A 20,090-nucleotide genomic window follows, 5' to 3' on the forward strand; every position below is an offset into this window, starting at 1 on the left:
GGAAGCCATCTGGTATAACCAGACATGAAGGCAAGCATTTTAACACAGTGTGTTCCTTAGAATTATACTCACTTGAGAGAATTACAGATTCTTCCTCTAATGTTCTCATCACATACCATCCCAGGGATTTTCCCTTGCACCTACCCAGGATTGATCGGTGCAATTATTTTGTAAAGCTTTGTCTCAGTGCAATCAAAGTAACCAGAAACAATAAGAATTACTATGTAGATTTCTGTTGTTATTCTCCCAGATGAGCTTTTCATCTGCACAATTACAGGTGCAGAGAAAATCACAAAATAGTTTCTGTGGAAGAAGGGGCTGCAGAAGCTTTCTGAGATCAGCAGTACTGTAGAAGCTGCAGCACAGCCTCAGTTTGTTCCAGAGATAAGAGCTAACGTATCAGGGTTGGTAAGGTGAGGTAAGCTCTTCTTACTTCATCCCTTACCTTAACATCGCCAATTCTAGCCCTTGTGGCCATGCAGTGTCAGACTTCAGTCACTCAAATCTTACATGCATCAAGCCTGCCGGTGAGGGATCAAATATTGTCTGTCCTTATCCATCCAAGGAGGTCTGGTAGGACAGATACGATTTTGAAATACATAAAAGCTGTGTGGTAGGCCAGCTTTCGAGAAAATGGCAGGTGTTCAGAAAGCTGCATGACCTTGAACGTACGTCTTTGGGTGAGGAAGATTAGCAGGCGAAAGGAAAACAGAGTAACCATTGGTTTGACATATTTGTAGGGCAAACAAAGCCACATCATTTTTATGACATGGTTCTGCTCTGCTGCCAAGACTATCATCTCCACGTACAATAAGGGGACATTCAGTACCAAGAAATACAGTTTGTTTAACTGAGCTAATCTTCAAACAGAGGGCAAGATTACACTCAGGGAATGTGGAGAAAATTTGCAGTCTTTTCTGGTTTCCTTAAAGAGGTTATTCCCTATGGCAGAAATGGAAAAAAGCATATTGCATGAATACGAAGCTGGTCCCTGGTGCTTCATGTTATGCTAGGAGTGTCCCGTCACTAGTTATCCACTCACTACTGGTTTGCCCAGGGGTCAATACTGGGGCCAATATTGTTTAACATCTTCATTAATGACCTTGATGATGGGGCAGAGTGCACGTTCAGCAAGTTTGCAGGTGATACAAAGCTGGGAGGAGAGGGTGACGGGCTAAATGGTTGTGCTGCCATCCAGAGGGACTTTGACAGCCTGGAGAAATGGGCAGAGAGGAACCTTGTGAAGTTCAAGAAAAGGAAACGTCAAGTCCTGCCCCTGGGGAGGAACAACCCCAGGCACCAGGACAGGCTGGGGGCCAAGTGACTGGAAAGGAGCTCTGCAGTAAAGGCCGTGGGGACCCTGGTGGACACCAAGCTCGCCATGAACCAGCAAATGTAACCCCTGCAGCAAAGAAGGCAACAGCATCCCATGCTGCGTTAGGAAGAGCACCGCCAGTAGGTTTGAGGGAGATGCTCCTTCCCCTGTAGTCAGCACTAGTGACACCACATGGGGTGTGCTGGGTCCAGTACAAGAGAGGCATGGACATACTGGAGCAAGTGCAGCAAAGGGTCACAAACGTTATTAAACGGCTTGGAGCATCTCTCATATGAGAGGAGGCTGAGAGAGCTGGGACTGTTTGGCCTGGAGAAAAGAAGGCTCCAGAGGGATTTTACCAATTGTATAAACATCTGATGGGGGTGGGGGAGGGTTGATAAAGAAGTCAGAGCCAGACTCTTGTCAGTGGTGTCCTGTGAAAGGACAAGAGGCAATAGGCACAAACTGAAACAGGAAATTCCACTTAAACACAAGAAAAAGCTTTTTGCACTATAAGGTTGGTTGAACGCTGGCACAGGTTGCTCAGAGAGGCTGTAGAGTCTCCACCCTTGGAGATACTCAAAATGCAACTGGACACAGCCCTGAGCAACCTGCTAGTTCCCCGCTTTGAGCTGGGGAGTTGGGACTAGACGATCTCCAGAGGTCCCTTCCTACTTCAGTTACAGTTTCAGTCTTTCCTTGACTACCATGACCACCACTCTTGATGGAACAGGGTTTTGCTAGGCTTGGAAGTCTATAAAAGTTTTAACAATGGGGAAATTCCTGATGAATTCTCCTGCTTTTTGTGGCTATCTCTTTTCCTTCGCACTCTTAAGGCAGGCCTCAGCCTGCTGCCCGAGCAGAACATTATCAATCCATCCCCCAAAAGAAAGAAGCCTGGGTGCGAGCTAATGGTCAGATGAGAGTTGAGGAGAAATGCTGCAAGTCAGCACTTCCTGGTGGAGCTCTACAGTGGCCTCATCAGTGGTCACTGGTGGTGTAAACTTCAGTTTTCATGGGCGAAAGGATGTGGCCATGTTTCTTCAGTGCTGATTATTTTATTTCAGATTAAGAAATAGCAGATAGAGCATCATATGTAGTAGGGAGATACTACCAATCTCCCCAGTGAGAACTGTGCAGCTTTGTAAAGGAAGGAATAGTATGCAAAAAGGAAACAATTCACCTTTTATGATGTAGCTTTACTGCATGCACAGGACAACATTAAAAGAGTATTATTAAGAATAATACACACTAGGGAACATAAGAATTAAGGCTGCTAGTCAAATTACAAAGAACAGCTGGGACTCACATAGATAACGTTCAGTATTTGGTTTTAAACCCAGTGTTCAGCATGTGGCCTTGTCCTCTACTTATTTCCCACTGTTCAAACCCTGTTAATTGTTATAGTAACAAAATTTCTTGTAAATAAATCCCTCCAATAAGGGCAAGGTGGTATTACCCCCTCCTCACACACTCCAGGACAGAGTATGTACATAAACGCTTTCTTAAAACTGTGGCTGAAGTCACTTGCCTTGGACAAGAACTCTGGAGCAGAAAGAGAATGAGTAAGTACCATTCTCCTAAGCAGTGTCCAAATGCCTTCACCATGAAACTGAACTATTCCTCTCGCAGTTCCTTAGTCTCATTCATAACATACCTTCCAGCTTCTCTAGCAAATGAGTGGAGGACTATACAGTCAACAGCCTCCTTTATCATGTAACCTTGAGGCTTCCCAAAAAGCAGCTCCCTTCATTTCATTGTATGAGAAAGGGACCTAGAAAACATATGTGATTGCGCAATGTATCATTATGCCTGTGTACAAGGAGCTGATTAAAGATGGATGGCAACTGTTATTCAAGAATTTTCCCATCTATCTCTGGTTGTTGGTGATGGTGGCTGCCTCACAGCCCAATCTTGTCATGAAGTTCACAGCAACGTCTTGCAAGCCAAATTCCCAAGCAGTCCACACTGCTCCTGTTTTAAGGCATCTCTACCGACATGTTAGGAGGAAAAACATCAGGAGAACCTTGCTGTTTAGAGACTGCCTGTAGACTGTGCGCTGTCAGGCTTTCCTGTCCACATTGGCTTTTCCCTGCCAAGATCCTGGCTGCTAGCAAGTCAGTCAAACACTCTCTGGAAAGGACCTCTTGTGAAGCCCCTTGTGCCTGCTGCTCCGACCTCCTAGGTCCAGACACGTTAACTCTGGGAGCGCCAACGAGGAATAAAGATTTGGTGTACTTGCTACGCAAGTGCTAGAGATGCTGAGGTAGTTGTGCATTCCCAGGGATGCTTATAGCATCTCATCCCTCCTTGGCACGCAGCACGAGGCCTCCCTCCTCAGCTTGCAAAGAGGTAACTGTACTCTATTGCGTGGCTGTAGCAGGTGGGAAGCATGCCCTCGGCCTCTTTTGATGGAGATGCATGCACGCCCCTAGGAACGCCTCAGACCTCGGCTCCAGCCAGCCCCCTTGGGCCTGTGGAGAACGCTGGGGACGTCCCTCTTGGGGTTTGCCTGGGTAGGAGCAGGCAGCACGTGCTCGGACTTGCCTGCCTCTGAGGTCGGGTCTGCCGGCCGCCCTCCAATCCTCCTCCCCACCCGCCCAACCGGCCCAGCGGCCGCGGCCTCCGCCCGGGAGAGGCGACCGCTACGCCCAGGCAGGGGCGCACCCCCTCCCTGCCCTCCGACCCGGGGGGAGAGCGGACAGCAGCGCGGAGCCGCCGCGGGCTCCGCAGGGGCCGGGCCTCAGGGAGCAGCTCGGCGGCCAGAGCCGCGACGCCCCCGCCCCCGCCGCCACCTTTCCCGCTCCCCGGCGGGAGGGGGAGAACTACAGCGCCCAGCGTGCCCCGCGCGGCCGCCCCCTCCCCGCGCCTCGGGGCGGACGGGCGCGCGGGGCACGCTGGGGCTGGTAGGCCGCCCCGCGCGCCGCCTGCCGGGAGCCGTAGTTCTCGCGCGCGCGCCCCTGCAGCCCGCCCCACGCGCCGGGGCAGGTGAGGGCGCGCGCGGATCCGGAAACGTGTTTGGAGTGGGGGAGGGGCGCGGCGCTTTCCCTCCGCCGGAGCGGGACAGCGCGGGCCGCCTCCCCCCCCCCCGCCTTCACCGTCCTCGCCCCAGCCCCGCCCCCTCCCGCGCCGCCTCCGCGGGGCGAGCTGGGTGCGCCGGTGCCTTTAAGCCCGGCCGGACGCCTGGCGCCCGGCGCCTGCGCAGAGCGGCCGTGACCTCGCTGCCGGTCGGTGCCGCCGGTGACTATTGGGGCGCCCCCAGCCCCCCCGGCGGCAGCGCCAGGCTCCGGCCCCACTGCCGGGCCAGCGGCGGCGGCGCGGGCGTTGCCATAGCGACACCCCCACCCCGGCCGGGACGATGGAGGGGCCGGCGGAGAGGGGCGGCGGGCCCGGCGCGGAGGGCCCGGCGGGGGTGATCACGGAGATCCGGGCGCCGGGCCCGCGGCCGCTGCGGCTGCTGGAGTGGAAGGTGTCGGTGGGGGCGGCGGTGCAGATTGGATCGGTGCTGGCGCTGTGCGCCCCGCTGCCGCCCGCCCCGCGCCCCGCCGCCGGCCCCGCCGCCCCGCCGCCCGCCGCCAGCGGCGCCAGCACCCGGCCGCAGCGGGCCGGCCCCGAGCGCAAGCTGAAAGCGGAGCGGCCCGGCGTGGTGCGGGAGCTGTGTGCGCGGCCCGGCCAGGTCATCGCGCCCGGGTGAGTGCGGGGCCGGGGGCGGGGGGCCCGGGGACGGTGGGGACAGGCAGCCCGGGAAGCCTGTCTCGGGATGCGGGTTTCGCGCCTCTTCTGTGGGGGCCGGGCCGGGCCCTGCTCCCCTGCCCGCCCTGCCGGGCGTCCGGAAGGACGGCGGCTTGCGCCCGGGGCGCCGCGGGGAACGGGTACCCGCTGGGGCCCAGCTGCCTGTGCGACCGGCGCTCCCCATCCCCTCCTTGCCGGCGTGGGGTGGCGGGAAGGCGATACTGCTCTCTCCTCAGCTCCCGGTGATCGCAGGCGCTGGCGAGGCGGTGTGTAACAGGAGCCTTGTCTCGTCCTTAAGCTCCGCTTCTCCTTCACGGCGGCCAGTGTGGGTCGTAAAGCCGTGCCTTACTCTGGTCCGTGTCTCACAGACGTGGACCTGCCGGCAGGGAAGGGCCCTCCCTCCCAAGCTCTGCGCTGGGTAACGTGCGGGAAGCAGCCGTTCGAGGAGGAAGAGGAGGCCGGGGAGGTGCGAGAGATCATGCTCTAGTCCTTTGTCTCGGAGCCGAGCCCTTCGCGATGAGCTCTGCCTCAGAGAGCTGAGCATCCCCTTCACGTTTCGGGGTTCTCTGAAAACTGCTCTTACTGGTAAAACTACTTGGAAGTACTTTTTTTTTAGTTTGGCAGTTCACTCTTAGGTTGGTGCAAAACTCGGGTAGCAAAGGGATCATTTCCTGCGTGATAGGAGGAATTTTAATGGGAATCAGCGCTGCAGCAAGACATTTTTAAATTACTAGATACCATATGTATAATATTGGCTGCCTAAATGCTTTTAATACTGTAGATGTTTTAATGTATAAGGCTTCACATATATAAACGAGGTGGTGTAATTTGAACTTCAGAAGAGCAAGGGATTAAATGAGAGAGATTCTCCATAGTTTAACAATGTCTTTGTCTTGATAAGACTGCATGTTGGTCGACTTTTAAGTTCTTAAATGGCTAGTAGTTAGATAGGGCCTCTCAGATTTCTAGGTTGAATTGGGCTAATAGCTTGCTACCCTGTACTAAAAGCAGAGTTTTTTTCTCAACAGGAAACCATTGAAACACTCTACTTCCTCTGTTTTATGACAGCAAGTTACTTTCTTTTATTGTAGTTCTCTTGATTTTTGGGTGGGTGCAGCCAGACCTAAACTTTCTTGATTGAAACTCACCAGTATATGCAAAACATCTGTGTATGGGGGTGCTCTCAAAGGTTCAGGAAAAAAACAGTCTGTTTCTTTTTTTTATCAGTCAGTAATATAAGGTGCTACAGAGGAGATATAAGGTGTGTTTTTCTTGCTACAGAGAGTATTAGTCTTTCTGAGATAAGACTGTGGCTTTCCTTTCATGCCACATCAGCATGCTGCTATTGCATCTGTTGCAACGCGGACAATCTTTTAATACCTGATTTAGAACAAAGGTACCATAAATGCTAGGTCAGACTAAAAATATCTTAAAAATACAGACTAAAATTTTAAAATACCGTATGCGTCATGAAATTCATCTTGCTAGTGCTGAGTAGAAGGGGAGATAAAGTTATCTTGTTGTCTTTTCATTATGTTAGCTAAGCACTTGGAAGGAAAACCAAAACAAAAAAGATTTTACATGGTAAGTGTAAACAATTTAAAATATGCTGGGTCTGATGTAGCAGCATTTTAGGTTTAGCTTTGCTCAATGTAAACTTTAGGACTTGAACGCACCAATTTTTATACAATGCTTTTATTGGATTTGCCTAGTCTTGATTCACTTGATTATAATTAGCACGTCCTTGCTTTAAGACAGTTAGAAAATAAATACTGTTCTTTATTACTGGTGTTCTTGGCTTCTAAAACATTTGTATCTTATACCACTAAAAGTTAGTTCTTAATATTGACCGTTGCTAGATGTTACGTTTCTGGAATTCTGACTTTTCACTGTGCATTCTCTGTTGCATGCTGTAATGGTATTTACTGGGTGAATGTAAAAGAAAAGTTCAAGCGAAGAGGTAGAAGAAGCATGACCTAAGGGTAGTAGAGCTGCTCAGCAGTGGGAGACATAACTGCATTTCTTTGGTCACTTAAAAGTTTTTTTGGTGAGTATTTAATCTCTTGCCTGTGGCTTCCCATTTTGTGGAATGGAAATAATAACATTTCACTACCTATCAGCAATATTTAAATATATGTTAAGGTTGCACAGTATTAAAATACAGGTGTGATTAAGGTAGGTAACGTAGCTGAAATTTATTCAGCATCTCCAGAAGATACGCTTCTTCTTTTAATCCAAACTATCTGGGGTGGTAGGTGCCATTTGCTGCCTTCAGAAAAGTGGGTTTGGTCAGTTTGGCCCCAAATTCTCTATAAAACAAAGATATGTGCAAATATTTGTCAGGCACTTGAATGCTGTAGAAATACTGTTTCTATTCCAAATATTTTTCCTTTTCATTAGAACATGAGAACATAAGTTGATTAAATCTTTTTATTTGGGATAAATAATGTGACTGGCTAAGTTTTTTCTGTGTCAATTTGGTCATCATTATTTCTGAAAATAATGACATCTTCTAGCACAAGTCTCTCCCTCTTAAGAAGATACACTTCTAACTTTTGGTTATTTTTCTTTTATATCAGGCATAAGATGAAATCTTTCAGGATATGAAAGTAATTTTCCACATATATAGCACTTAATTTTCTTGTAGTTTGACTATCCACTTTTTGGCATTGACAGTGGTGTAAACTGTCCACAGGGGAGAGGGGTGGAGGTGTGATAGCCCAAGGCAGGCAGGAGGTGGTTTTTGCTTATACTAACAGAGGTAGGCTTGCATCAAATCTCAAACTAGGACTCGAAAGAGGAAGGCGTTTGACCTGTTAGGACTGTAAATAGCAGGGATGACAGCAAGCAGTTAATGAAAGATCTTTGATGTTAATGAAGCATAATTTCTATGGGTGGCAGGAGCAACAAATAAAATGTCAAAAACTGCTGCACTGCTCTGTGTATTATTAATGCCAGTAACCCATCAAGGTTAATCGTTCTGAAGCTGCTACAGGTATGTCAGGATTCTGGGTTGGGTCAGTATTTTGTTTTATGTGAATATTTATATTAGTGTATTTAGTATGAAACGATTGTCCCCTTTCAGGCCCTATTGATGGGATAGACTACTGAAAGTCTTTTGTTTGGTTCACGTTAGTAGAATCTTCCGAAATATTTATTACCTGTACATTTTAACTGGGTATCTTTGTGTCTTACTACATAGCTTTAATCGCTAAAACTTGCGTTCTTCTACAGAACATAAAGTATATGAGTTTTGTAATAAAAACCCTGTTAAAGCCTATATAGATTCTAAGTGAAGCAAAACTTGTATTTTCTTTTTTTTGGAGAAGATAGCAGGAAAGAGGTGGGAATTTGTTCTCTAAAACTGTAGATTTTTGTGTTGTTACTTGGCATTTTTTTGTATCAAAAACTTGATTATGTATCTTAAAAATATGTCTTCCTTTGGTTATCTAATGTCACAGACCCCCAGGGGCCCAGTTTACCACCCAAGATGAGGACACTTAACCCTGGACCCCAATACCTTTCATCTTATAGTCTTCAAGGGGAATAAAATGCTGATGAATTACAGTTGATTTTGAAGTGATGACACCTGTAATAAACTACAGGAAAAACAACTTGCTGTTTCAGTTAGACACAAATGTTTTCATAATATCCTGTCCAATATTTAATGATCTTATAAGAGTCTACAAAAAGACCTCATTGCCAAACACTGAGGTTTATTGAATAACACTTAACAATCCCAGCGTACTACATTTCTCACCTAATTCCTTTTTACCCTTGGATTCATTCAAATTTTTTTTATAGTAAGTTTTGGAATGCATCTTTCCAACCTGTTTCCTGTGTATCTCTCTCCCCCCCCCCCCCCCCCCCCCCCGCCTTCCTTCCCGTCATATACTGTGATACTAAGGAAGCCTGCTTTTTAATGCATCTGTCTCATGTTTGGTTGAATTTGATATTGAAAAAGATCGAAGTTCTAAATGAGCGGTTTCCATTCTTCATTGCCTTTTTTTTCTCCTCTTCCTAGTTCTCTGGCACCTAACAAGTTGGGAGCTCACACTATAGCTAATAGCGCTGAATGGTAGAGTACAAAGTCTCTCTTTCTTTACATGACCATCTGTTTTCACAAAACTTGTAGGAACTTCTATATCTAAGAGAATCAAGCTGCTCAGTCAGGTTTGGTTGGAAAGAGGCATCAGGCTCAGAAGTTACCAGTGGTGTGGTTGTAGCAGCCTTGTGTCTGCAGTTCTTCTCAGTGCAGTTTCCTTAGGCCATGGTTTCATGATTGCTTCAGACTAATACGAGAGCTGGCTGGAAGGGATGCTCACACTTCTGTGTGCCTCCTGCTTGCATTGAGTTGGGTCTTGGAAAGCATGTAGCTAAAGATGGCTTGGTCTCTCTTTTTTTCCCTTTCCATCCTTCCCACCCAGCCTTCTGTGAAACGGTCCATACTGATCAATTCCCTCATTTTGCTCAGTTGCTGCAACAGAAGTGTAGTGTAGGGAAAGGGGAGGTGATTTATCCTTTCAGCAATAGCCTGTATTTAGGTCAGATCAAAGTGGTCGTGTAAATGCCCGTAAAGTCATTAGGAGGAAAAATGAAATGTTGACACCAGGAAATAACATTATTGAGGTTGTATATGTCCCGTATGGCATTTTGTGTGGTAGTCTTTAGTAACACATTACTTTTATCCTTACAAGGTTTCTCCCAAACCAGGGGATTTTCTGCTCTCAGCATTCTTACTATAAGTTGCTTGTCTTACTTGAGCTCAAGGATTTCGCCACTGTATGTGAGCGTGTACAGAATCCCATGGGCCAGCAGACAGAGCGAGATAGCTCATGGGACTATTTTATGCATCCTGTTGTAGAACTATAAGCTGATTGTGTCTCTCTTTAAAAAATGTGTATGTTTGTAGATGTCTGTGCTGCAAATCGATTTTGCTTTTACCCAAATTGTAATGGATTTTTATTTAATTGGTGTCTAGTTTCTTTACTTCAATACTAGAGTTGTTTAGAAAACTATGGTCTTTTTCAAAGGCAAACATCCTTGTTAGTTATTCCCTGAAACTGCTGCATGGCTTTCCTTAGTTGTAAAACAAATAGTCTTCTGAAGAGAAAATGCATGGATAAAAATTCTGACTGGAGGACTGGAATGAGACCTTTAATTTTTGTGCTGCACAATACCTAGCCCTTTGAACTGGAAGGGATTAGAAAAGTTTGAGGAAGGAAGAGAGAGACAAGACTTTTGCTTTGAATTGTCTTAAAAGTTTCTATCTTGACCTAAGAGGATTTTTTCCTTTGGGGAATCTTAGTAGTACAACTTGCATGCCTGCCTGGATCTTTCTGATTTGATGACTGCGTGATTGATGTTAACTTAAGGGCTGACTCTAGTAGGGATCCCAGCCGTTCAGATTTTCAAAGTCAGTCTTACCCAGTGGAAGACTCCCCTTAGATAATTTGATAACCCAACATTTGAACTGACTAAATAAAAATGAATATGGGGTGCTAGTATTGCAAATTCTTAAACATTACCAAAAGTATATAAAATTATTTCCAGTTGGGACTTTCTAGCCTGAAGGTGCAGTAAAGAGCTACCAGCCTTTCATTTTGGGATCTCTTTTTGAGAATGATGATAGACAGTTCATTGGAAGTTGTCATTATAAAATATTCTTATGAATATCTATTTTGTGTATTGTTAATTAAAGGTTAATCTAAGGTCTTCTAGCACATGTGGATAGTTGAATTTGCAGCAGTTGCCTTTTAAAGTATATAGGGGAGCATAAAATGACTTCCTAAAAGCAGGTAGTATTGCATTACAGGTTACAGTTCAAGGATCTTGCTTATACATTTTGTCTAGGTTTTGTTTTGCTGAACCTAGACCTATGGAATTGGAAATCTCACCCTTAGACTGTAGGGGAAGGATAGATACTGTCACTAACAGGAGAGACTTACCAGTTTTCAAAAGACTTTGGAAGATGGAAAGGTTACCCCTTTTTTGTTGTGGACAAGAAAGTGCTGCCATATGTGATGAGTACTGTGAAACTTGGATGAGAATTTCTCACCATATTTTGTAGGATGTTACAACAGTGCTCAACCACCGTGTGTTTTCCTTCAGAATCTATATCCCTACTTCTAATGAAGAAGTGCTGCTTGTCCGAAAGGGTGAACCGTTGTTTCCAGACAGTAGAAACTACTTCTGTTGGCCTCAGAATAGCCTGTTGATGAAAAGGAATTAGCCAGAGTGAAATACATGTGCCATTTGTAAGAGCACACTGTATCTTTTCTGATGTTTTCTGAAACACTGGTCCTATTGAAAAAAAGAAAGAAAGGAAAAAAAGCAAAAATAAAAACTATTTTCGAAACAAAGAGCAAAGGTTTTGTGCTCTTTCCAGTGCAAAGGGAAGGGAATTTTTCTTTAGTCATATGATGGGACTGAAATGAATTAGATTTAGGGTAACTGGGCTGATGCTGGATGATTTATACAAGATATCATTCATCAGAATGATCTAGATCCAAAAGGACTTTTTTACTTTGTGCGTTACTGTGTAAAAGGTGGCGGTATACCATGTAGATTACTTCTTACAAACACATCAATTATTTATAGTATGTCCTTTTCTAAGGGAAGGATGGGATATTGCCAGGCCACTATTTCACTAATAATCTTTTAAAAAAAAAAAAATGCCTTTCTACAAATGTTTTGAGAAAAATTGTAGAATAAGGCAATAATTTAGACATTTAGAGTAGAACTGAGTAATGCCCATTTGTTTGCATTGTAGTGCTTCCTACTTTAAAAATTACATCTAAAACTTTGCAGCATTTGGCTGGTGTGTAAGGCAAAAGGTCTCAGTCCAAGCTTAGTGAACTGTCTGAATCCTCGTTGACAGGAGAGAGGGTGGGTGAGCAGTTCTAGCCAAGGAAGGCATTGCTAAACAAGAAGGGAACTTAATTAACTTTCCAGGTAACTTTCCAGCTATTTATAATACTTCCCCTTCATATGCTGAGCAGCCTTCTAAACTGTTGCACTCTGCTTTTGGAGTGTGTGTCAGGATGGCGGGCTCACGTGATGCTGTTGGTGTCCCGACAGCATGCAATGTCACGTGGCTGTTGCCAAATGTGGAGCTGCTGCTCCTTGGTTTGAACGCTTCTGCATAACTTATGACGGTCTTGCTCATAATTGCTTTTAGTGGTATTAAGAGTTACTAGATTTTCCTATGTAAGTGTGTTCATTTGGCTTAACAGCAAGTCCCAGAGAAAAACATATGCAGAGGGTAGTGTCAAGATAAAAGTTTGCCACAGTATCCAAAAAGGGAAAGGAGGGGAGGAAGCTGTTAGGCTTGAGGATTCTGCATCCTGCGGTAAGCCTCTTCCCATCTTATTCGTTGTTTGGAAGTAACAGACAAAGGGACTGTGATTGCTTAAGTGTCTTGTTTTAATGGAGAAGGTGATGAAACATTTGGAGAAGGTATAATGTTCTCTGTTAATGGATGCAGCTTTCTAAGGCGGAGAGGGAGAGATCACAGGATCCTCCCAGATTTGTTATGCACAGGAAGAAGCAAAAAATCACGTATATAGCTTTGCTGCCAGCTGTGCATGTGTCAAAATGTCTCTCTCAGTCATCTTTCTCTGCTTTGGTGTCCAGGCTGTTTTGGTGTTCATCTGTAGCTGTTTCTCTAGATGTAGGCCTGCAGGTGCAGAAGGGAAACCAGATCTGTTCAGGTAATCACAAGTGATCTTGGCTGGGGGTAGGAGTGGTCTGAGATAAGGGGAAATTATGTGCCTTTTGCTGAAGGAGAGGTGGGGAACTTGAGAAGGTATACACCTGAAAAGAACAAAAAGGAGTCAGAGATGGGATTAGTCCAAGACTGTTGTCACCTGGCTTTGCAGCAGGTCAGCTGTGACTACCGTTCTTTAGTAACTGATGTGAAAGTTGAAGTGTGGTTTGAGAAAACTGCAGTGTTAGGTTAATTATTGTTCTGTCAATTAGAAGGGTGTACGGTCACCACTTTGCCACTTCAACTTTTTGGATAAATGCCAATTAGGTTGGCAGTGTTCATCATATATATGTGTATATATATGCCATGTATAGATTTGGATGACTTGGATTTTTGATCCTGCTGTCAGATGGATGTTACTGAACCAATGAACTTGTCTTGAAGTGCATGTGCTAAAAAGCTACACTTAGTGGTTTAGAAAATGGATCCTGATAATGTAAGCTTTGTAAAAATGTTTCCTTTGAAAGCTGCAAGTAGATTTTCTTAAGAGCTGTACCATGCCTTATTCTTCCCTTGCCAGCTTTTTTTGTGAGTGAAGTAGTTTCCTTTTTTTTAAACCCATATCACTTATTGCTTTTGCCCTGTGATTCTTATACAAGCAGGTGCTGATGGCAGTGGATTCATGAAATGCTGAGAGTGGAAATCATAAAAAATGAAACACCTTCTTTAGTGTAACAATGAAAATCCTGGGTATTCATATTAAAACCACAGGTACGATTCACTGTTTTTAAATTGGGACATGTTCTTAAACCTACTATGTTTTAACTATTTCAGAACATCTTTTATACCCTGCATAATTCTTACTTTTCTAAGATGCGTTATATGGTAGAAGGAAGCTGGCTATGATACGCGTTATGTTTCTAGCTGTAACTGGCATTAATTAGACTATTGCCGTGATATTTGTGTGTAGAATTTGCAAATACCTCTTAGAGATGCTGTAAGCAGTTTGAAGTCCCATGGGGCTTTTCCAATAATGTTTCAATGATTGGTGTAAAGTTCTGATGTTAAGTGTAGTCAAGGATTCAAAGGACATGCGTTCACTTTGATTTTACTGTTACTGCTTCAAGTGATAGTCATCTCTTCAGTTAAGAAAATGTAACCTGTGTGTGAACACAAAAGTAATTTTCCAATCTTTCTGGCCCTGCGCTGTTACATGCAGTTCCTCAAGTCTCAACCGGAGTTGTGCTGCAAGTATTTGGGAAGTGCTGCTTGACTGCTAACGCTGCAGTCGGAGAGAGATGGCAATAGAAATGCAAATGCATAAAACAGTAATGTCAATAGTTGACAATAATGATAGGGGGGATGGACTGCAGAACAGTTTGTTGCTTCAGTGAATTACTGAGATGTGACAGCCTATTTTCTTCTGTTATTGTTAGAAGTACCACTTAGAAGTTAGAAAGGCGTGAGCTCTTAACTCTCTACTTTTGAATTCATTCTGCATGAACTTCATTGTTTTGAGGGGGTTTTAGTAAAAGTATGGACAACTATATTCTTACCTTTACTGTTTTTTAAAAAAAAGTAGTTTTGAATTCTCCCAGATAATAAGATTTTAGTTAAAAATGTTCTAAATAAAATAAAAAACTTACTAAATCATCTTTGAAAGATTTACTAGACTTTACGTAAAGGGCACTGCAAACTGTTTTGCTTTTTTTTGTACGTTGTTAACTTTTAACAGTGGCTTTTTGAAACATGTAAGAAGCTGTCTATAGATGTGTGCATGGAAGGTGGGAGAGGGTTACCTCCTTCCTTGTAATGCCAAACTCTTCTCCAGAAATAAATGGAAATGCTTCTTAAAGGCTTACAAATCATGGAAATAGGCTTCATGCATAAGATGTCTTTTGGATTATCAATAAAATCTAGAAACTCTGGGCCTAAGTTTCTCTTGGCATTCATGACCTATGTCTAAACCTGAACAGATATCTTGATTGAAAAGTAGAAGAAAAATGACTTTTCACCTTTTCTGTTCTAAAATGTTTTGAAGTCTGCACACATTTTAACTCATAATGGTGAATACTTTGTGCTTAACAGGAGAAAGACCCATGATTTCCCCATTAGCTTTGGAGAGTTGATGATGCCTTGAAGTGTGAACTATGCTTTCTATGAGCTATTCCTCGCAGCAGTTGTTGTTATATAGTTGTTGTAATTACAAATGTGTCTTTACCCTGATGTCTGCATCATGCTAGGATAGGGCATGGTTTTGGAGGGGGGTTTGTTGGGGTTTTCTTGGGTTTTATCAAAATGGCTGACTTAGTTGGGTGAAGCCTTTGTGACTCACACATATTTGAAATACAGCCTTCTCTGCTTGCTTGTCCTTGAGTATAAGTCAAGTGGCTTCTGTAGAGAACGGATGAGACAAGTTTCTTGCAACATCTGGAAGAGGCTGTAGGCCATGGGTTGCCCGTAGCAGCAAGGGCCATCTGTACTTGTCATCCTTGGTATTTTTAATCAATTATTCAAGGACTCTCTCTCTGCTTCTTCACATACATTGATGAGGGTTAAATAAATAAAGAAATCCAATGTTAAATATCTAAAGAATTACTTATTCTTACATGGTGATTTCAAGGTGATTAACGCTTTGAAAAATCCTTGCTACAAAACTTAAGTCGTATGTAACAGAGGCTGTGGTTTGATGTAGATTGGGCTTGAGGGCTCTTTGTAGTGGTTCTAAATGCTGCAGCCACGTACCACAAAATGTTGCTCTGGTATAAGCTAACAAAAATGTCAGTGTTTTACAAATTTGAGTAAATTAAACTGTAGAAGCAGGCTTTAAGTTGAATCAAACTTCATCTGTCTGACATTCTAGTCTTGTGACAGCTAAAAGATTGTGTACTCGTATTTGTTCTAGATCAGTTGGTTGATTCAATGATAGTTGGTATTAATAATCATTGATCTGAGATGTGTTCATTTAGTATTTTTACCCCTTGACAATTTGCCAATAACATCCCCTTGAGCATGCTGCAGAACTGGGGGGGGGGCTTTTGTTCACCTGTACACCAGAATCTTGTTTTGTTGCATTAGTATGGTTTTACATCTTCTAATGCTAATTGCAAGGGCATATGGTATCAGATTGAGGACAGCGGCTTTAAGTGATCACAGCAAGAACTTGGGATATGTGACTCTTGTGGTATTTGATATCTTTCTTTATCCCAAACTGATCTGAGGAAACCCAGCAATCTCTCGGCTTTTGACAGATACCCGTGAGATACAAGCGAGTGCAGGGCAGTAGCTTCGTCTTGTAACTTTTCTCTATTTCCCATTCATGCATTTGGAAAATTGCACTATGTTTTCTATGCCAGTGCATGGTTTCTTGAAACAGACTTTAAGATAATAAATAGAACTTATATCTCCATGGCATGGAGATATTCAATCTAGTCTTGAACAGATAGGTAAGATAAATGCTAATGAAGTGGCCTGGTTACTGTGGGGAAAAAAATGTGAGTTGTTGAAACTGCCTCTGTCTTCCCCCAGTCTTAGCCCTGTTTGTAAAAACATTTGCACCATTGGTCTTTTTCCATCAGTCACCCTTCATGGACTCCTCTATCAGCTGCTTTGACTCTCTAAACCCAGTAGCAGGGATAGGGCTTCTACCTCCCAGGGTACTGAAATAGTCCTTTCTGGAAGTGCCACAGGAGGGGGTGGGCTTTCAGAGGAAACATGAGGGTGGGGAAAAAAGTAAGCAAGCCATTGCCTTTCTTTGGCAGCAAGCCACTGGAGCAGTTGCCTCTGGAAGCGGAGCCAAGCTGTAATAGGAGGCCATGGCTAATGTGCACTCTAGTTAGACTAGTTCTAAAAAACTGAGATAACCTATCTGTTACCATGTCATTCTGGATACGCTTAAGGTACAGCTCTTTGTAATTTTCTTCAGTAAATCTCTCTCATGGCCATTGTACTCGTGTGCTGCAGCTGGCCGACCCCCCCGGCTGCAGGTAGGTGTTCTCCTCCATGATAAAGGAGAACTCTATCAAGAAGTTCTTGCTCCTGTCCTCCTGTAACTCCTGCACTTGATGCCATCATTCTTTGCTGCTGGAAGTGTTAGTTCATGCTGAAAAACCAGATTTAAAAAATAGTAAAACCTTTAGGGGATTGCTTTTCGTTTGTAGTGGGTTGCTTCAGTGATCCCATTAACTGGTTGCTACAACTGAGGAGTAGCAAATTGTAGCATAGATAGGAGAACTTTATGTGCTGGCTTCCGCAGTGTAATTAACCTACCGGGAACCACAGCCATGGTTGTGCTTGATACAAAGTTCTTACATTTGGAGTCAGCACTAATGACCAGGGCTTAGAATTAGCAAAGGCATTGACTTCCTCTGTTAATAAAAGCAAAATGCTCGTATTGGATTTCATGAAAGCTTTCCTATTTTTTTTCTTTCCCATGCTGCTGATTGAAAGCAGATATTGTTAAAAGACTTGTTTTAGAAACAGTCAAAATGTGTAAGTGTGGAAGTGTTGGGAGAACAGTGACAGGCTTATGGTCATCTGCATCCTGAGGCCATTAGTAAATGTCTGTCCCTATCCACGATTGTGGCAACAAAAATAAAATTTTGCTATAATGGCACACCTAGTGTCTCTGTTTCTTATTTACAAGCACATCTGGAAAGAATGTGAATAAGATCCTAGAGTGGGTTTCCTTATTTACTTGTTCAAGTTTCACTTAAATCCCATTGTATTTTGTTACTAAAAGAAACCATGTGGGCAGTTTGCTGTCCTGTTGCAGCCCTTTGGCTATCAGGGTGGGTATTGGAATGATCTCCCCCCTCCACAGCCACCCCCCAAAAAATGTGTGCCTTCCACAGCTCAACAGCTCTTCCCCAGTGCCTGGCTCACTTGCACAATTCTGACAGTTTGTAAAACTGGAAAAAGATTTTGCATCTTTTGTTGCAGTTTTCCTTGGAACGTTATTGTTGAAGTTGCTGATGACCTCTGCTTATCACCAGCTGGGTCCTGGAGAAGTTTGGGGAGAAAGAAGATGCTGTTAATGCTGCCAGCAGTAGAATGTATTATAATTCTTCAGATTTGGGGGAGTATCTGTTTCTTCTCTCCAGAAATGGAGTAGGGAGTGGCTCTGTTCTTTAAGCAGGTTTCACTCATGACCCAAAGAAGAGAACAAGCAGAAACCTGAACGCCTATTTGGTATATGCAACCATTTAAAAATAGACATGCACACTTTGATTCAGCTCATTCTTGTCTGATAATTGTCTTGGATCTTGGCCATTATATTTTGAAAATCCCTCACTTCAACAGTAAAAGGAGTGTTTCCAGTTCTGAAATTCAAAAAAGTAACTTTACTTGGGTTCCATGCTTGTTCTTCCACAGTATATTCCTTTTTAGTAATTAAAGCATATGTGCTAAAAAGTCAGTAAAATATTTAAGTATGCTTAAGCCTTAGTAGAGTTCTTTCTGCAGCATTAAGTAGTATGTGGGTTGTTTGGGTTTTTCCCCTGGGAGAAGTCTGCTTAAGATCCTGACAGTTATACTTGAAACTTTACCAGCTTAGTTATATGGTGCTCAGAAGTTCGCTGGTGCTCTGGAGTTCTTCCTCTGTCCTTTGGGTTAAACATCATTGCAGAGAATGGTATGACTGAGGGATTGGTATCATGTTCTTTTTATTTCCAGCAAGCATCATAAAATTAGGTGTTCTGGTCATATTTAAATGTGCAGGGGCAGAACTGATATTTAGTGGTGCTGTTTGATATCTGATAAGGTATAGAGATGCTGTTCAGGAACAATATCGATAAATAATTTAGAACTCTAATTTTCTTATAAGAATCTCTGCTCTGTTAAATCAAAAGGATGAGATGATGTGTACATGAATGAAAACTCTTGCATGTCCTAATTTGAATCATACCTCAGCCGAGGAGTATACCAGCTCCTCCTGTCACATTCCTTGAGTGTGATGTTACCTTGGATGCAATGTAGAGAATGCCTGAAGATATTTTGGCTTCTAAGATGGCATCAAAAGACTTTTTTCCTGAACTATTGAAAACCAATTAAATTGGGGTAAAAACTTGGTCATTGTAAACTCGTATGCACATACCTTACGCACATGCTCGTATCGTGGAGGGTTTTTTTGGCCTTTTAGGTGTTTGTGTAATTTCAGGTTCATACACTGAACACAGGTTGAAGATGAGCAATTACGACGCGGTCCTTAATGTGAGTTGATAGCCTAATAAGAAGGAACTTAGCAATGAATCAAGGTAAAAGACAGAAAGACAGACATATTGTCAAAGGGAGGGGAGAGAAGAGTCGTCAAATCAAGTAATGCAAATGTAGGGGGATGAGAGGAGAACTAAGTAATCAAACAAGGAATTGCCAATAGTGAAGGGCCACAAAAATAGCTTTTCTTTTGTGCAGTTCTTGTACAAAACCAAGACTGACTATTTATTATTTGTTTTCTGTGAAATACATACCATGTTTAAAAAAGGAGATCTAAAATGCTTGCACAAAAAGAGGAGGTGTAATTTCCAAGCAGAAGATGACTGCCAGTGAGAAGGGCATAGATCTGCACTTCTGTAAATGGGAATTCTGGTAGTATGATGGCTTGTGAAGACCCTTCTTTTAATAAACCTGACCTGAATCTAGTTTTTACTCTCAAAGAGGAAAAAATCATCAGTATGGGCATCAACTGCAGTTTTGTTAGTAGAGTCATCAGTCTTCTGGTCATTGAGAAATGAGTGACACATTGGAAGTAAGCAGTTGCAGGCATCATTTGGAAAGATTTCCTTTTGGAATTCCCAAATGCTTCATAGTCAAATATACGGATGAGAGGTTTGAGCATGCGAAACAGTTTTTCTCCTGGTGCTGTCTGCTTATTGCAATGAAGATTTGAAGTCAAAAAGAAAACACTACAACCAGCTTAAGAAAGAGCTTGGATTTTGGTGGTTTGTTTTTTTTTTTTTAGCTCCTTGACTTCTTTGTTTTTCTAAAATATTAAAGAGATGCTGCAGCTCATGGTCACAGAGTTGGGGAAATTTTGTAGTAGCTGAACTATATCTACATATTAGAGCTTAAACAAAAAAAAAGCTTAGTCTGAAAGATCAACTCCTCCAACTGTATTGAAGAAAATGGGAGAAGTCTCTTGTAATGACTGTTCAAGTAATTGAGAGAAAACAAATGATGATATTTTCAAGATCCTGAATTTTAAGAACTAAATTTAAACAAAGGACTACTTTAGTTGGATCATTCAACTGAAAAGAGACTTTGTCTTCTAAGCAGTTTGGAATAGTAAATGTCACACTTCTCTGCATTTCAAGCTGTAATTTCTGGTTTGTTTTAGCC

General features: G+C 43.3%; 1 protein-coding gene across 10 annotated transcripts in view; it reads left to right on the top strand.

The window, feature by feature from the left end:
* The first annotated feature begins 4,557 nt into the window (after positions 1–4,557).
* The window catches only part of CTDP1 (CTD phosphatase subunit 1), a 117,736-nt gene continuing 102,203 nt past the window's right edge, over positions 4,558–20,090 (top strand). For 4 of the 10 annotated variants that reach the window (XR_012672527.1, XM_075142852.1, XM_075142853.1 and 1 more), the window contains exon 1: positions 4,560–5,005. Coding sequence is in view for 8 of the 10 variants with exons in the window: in XM_075142852.1 (XP_074998953.1) it covers positions 4,674–5,005 (332 nt within the window). In the remaining 2 variants the exon portion in view is untranslated. Of the gene's footprint in view, positions 5,006–18,946; positions 18,966–20,090 lie in introns of those variants that run through there. The other 6 variants (XR_012672525.1, XM_075142855.1, XM_075142854.1 and 3 more) reach the window with 4 other exon arrangements.

The sequence above is a fragment of the Calonectris borealis genome, chromosome 2, assembly GCF_964195595.1.
Source record: "Calonectris borealis chromosome 2, bCalBor7.hap1.2, whole genome shotgun sequence".
Classification (NCBI taxonomy): Eukaryota; Metazoa; Chordata; class Aves; order Procellariiformes; family Procellariidae; genus Calonectris; species Calonectris borealis.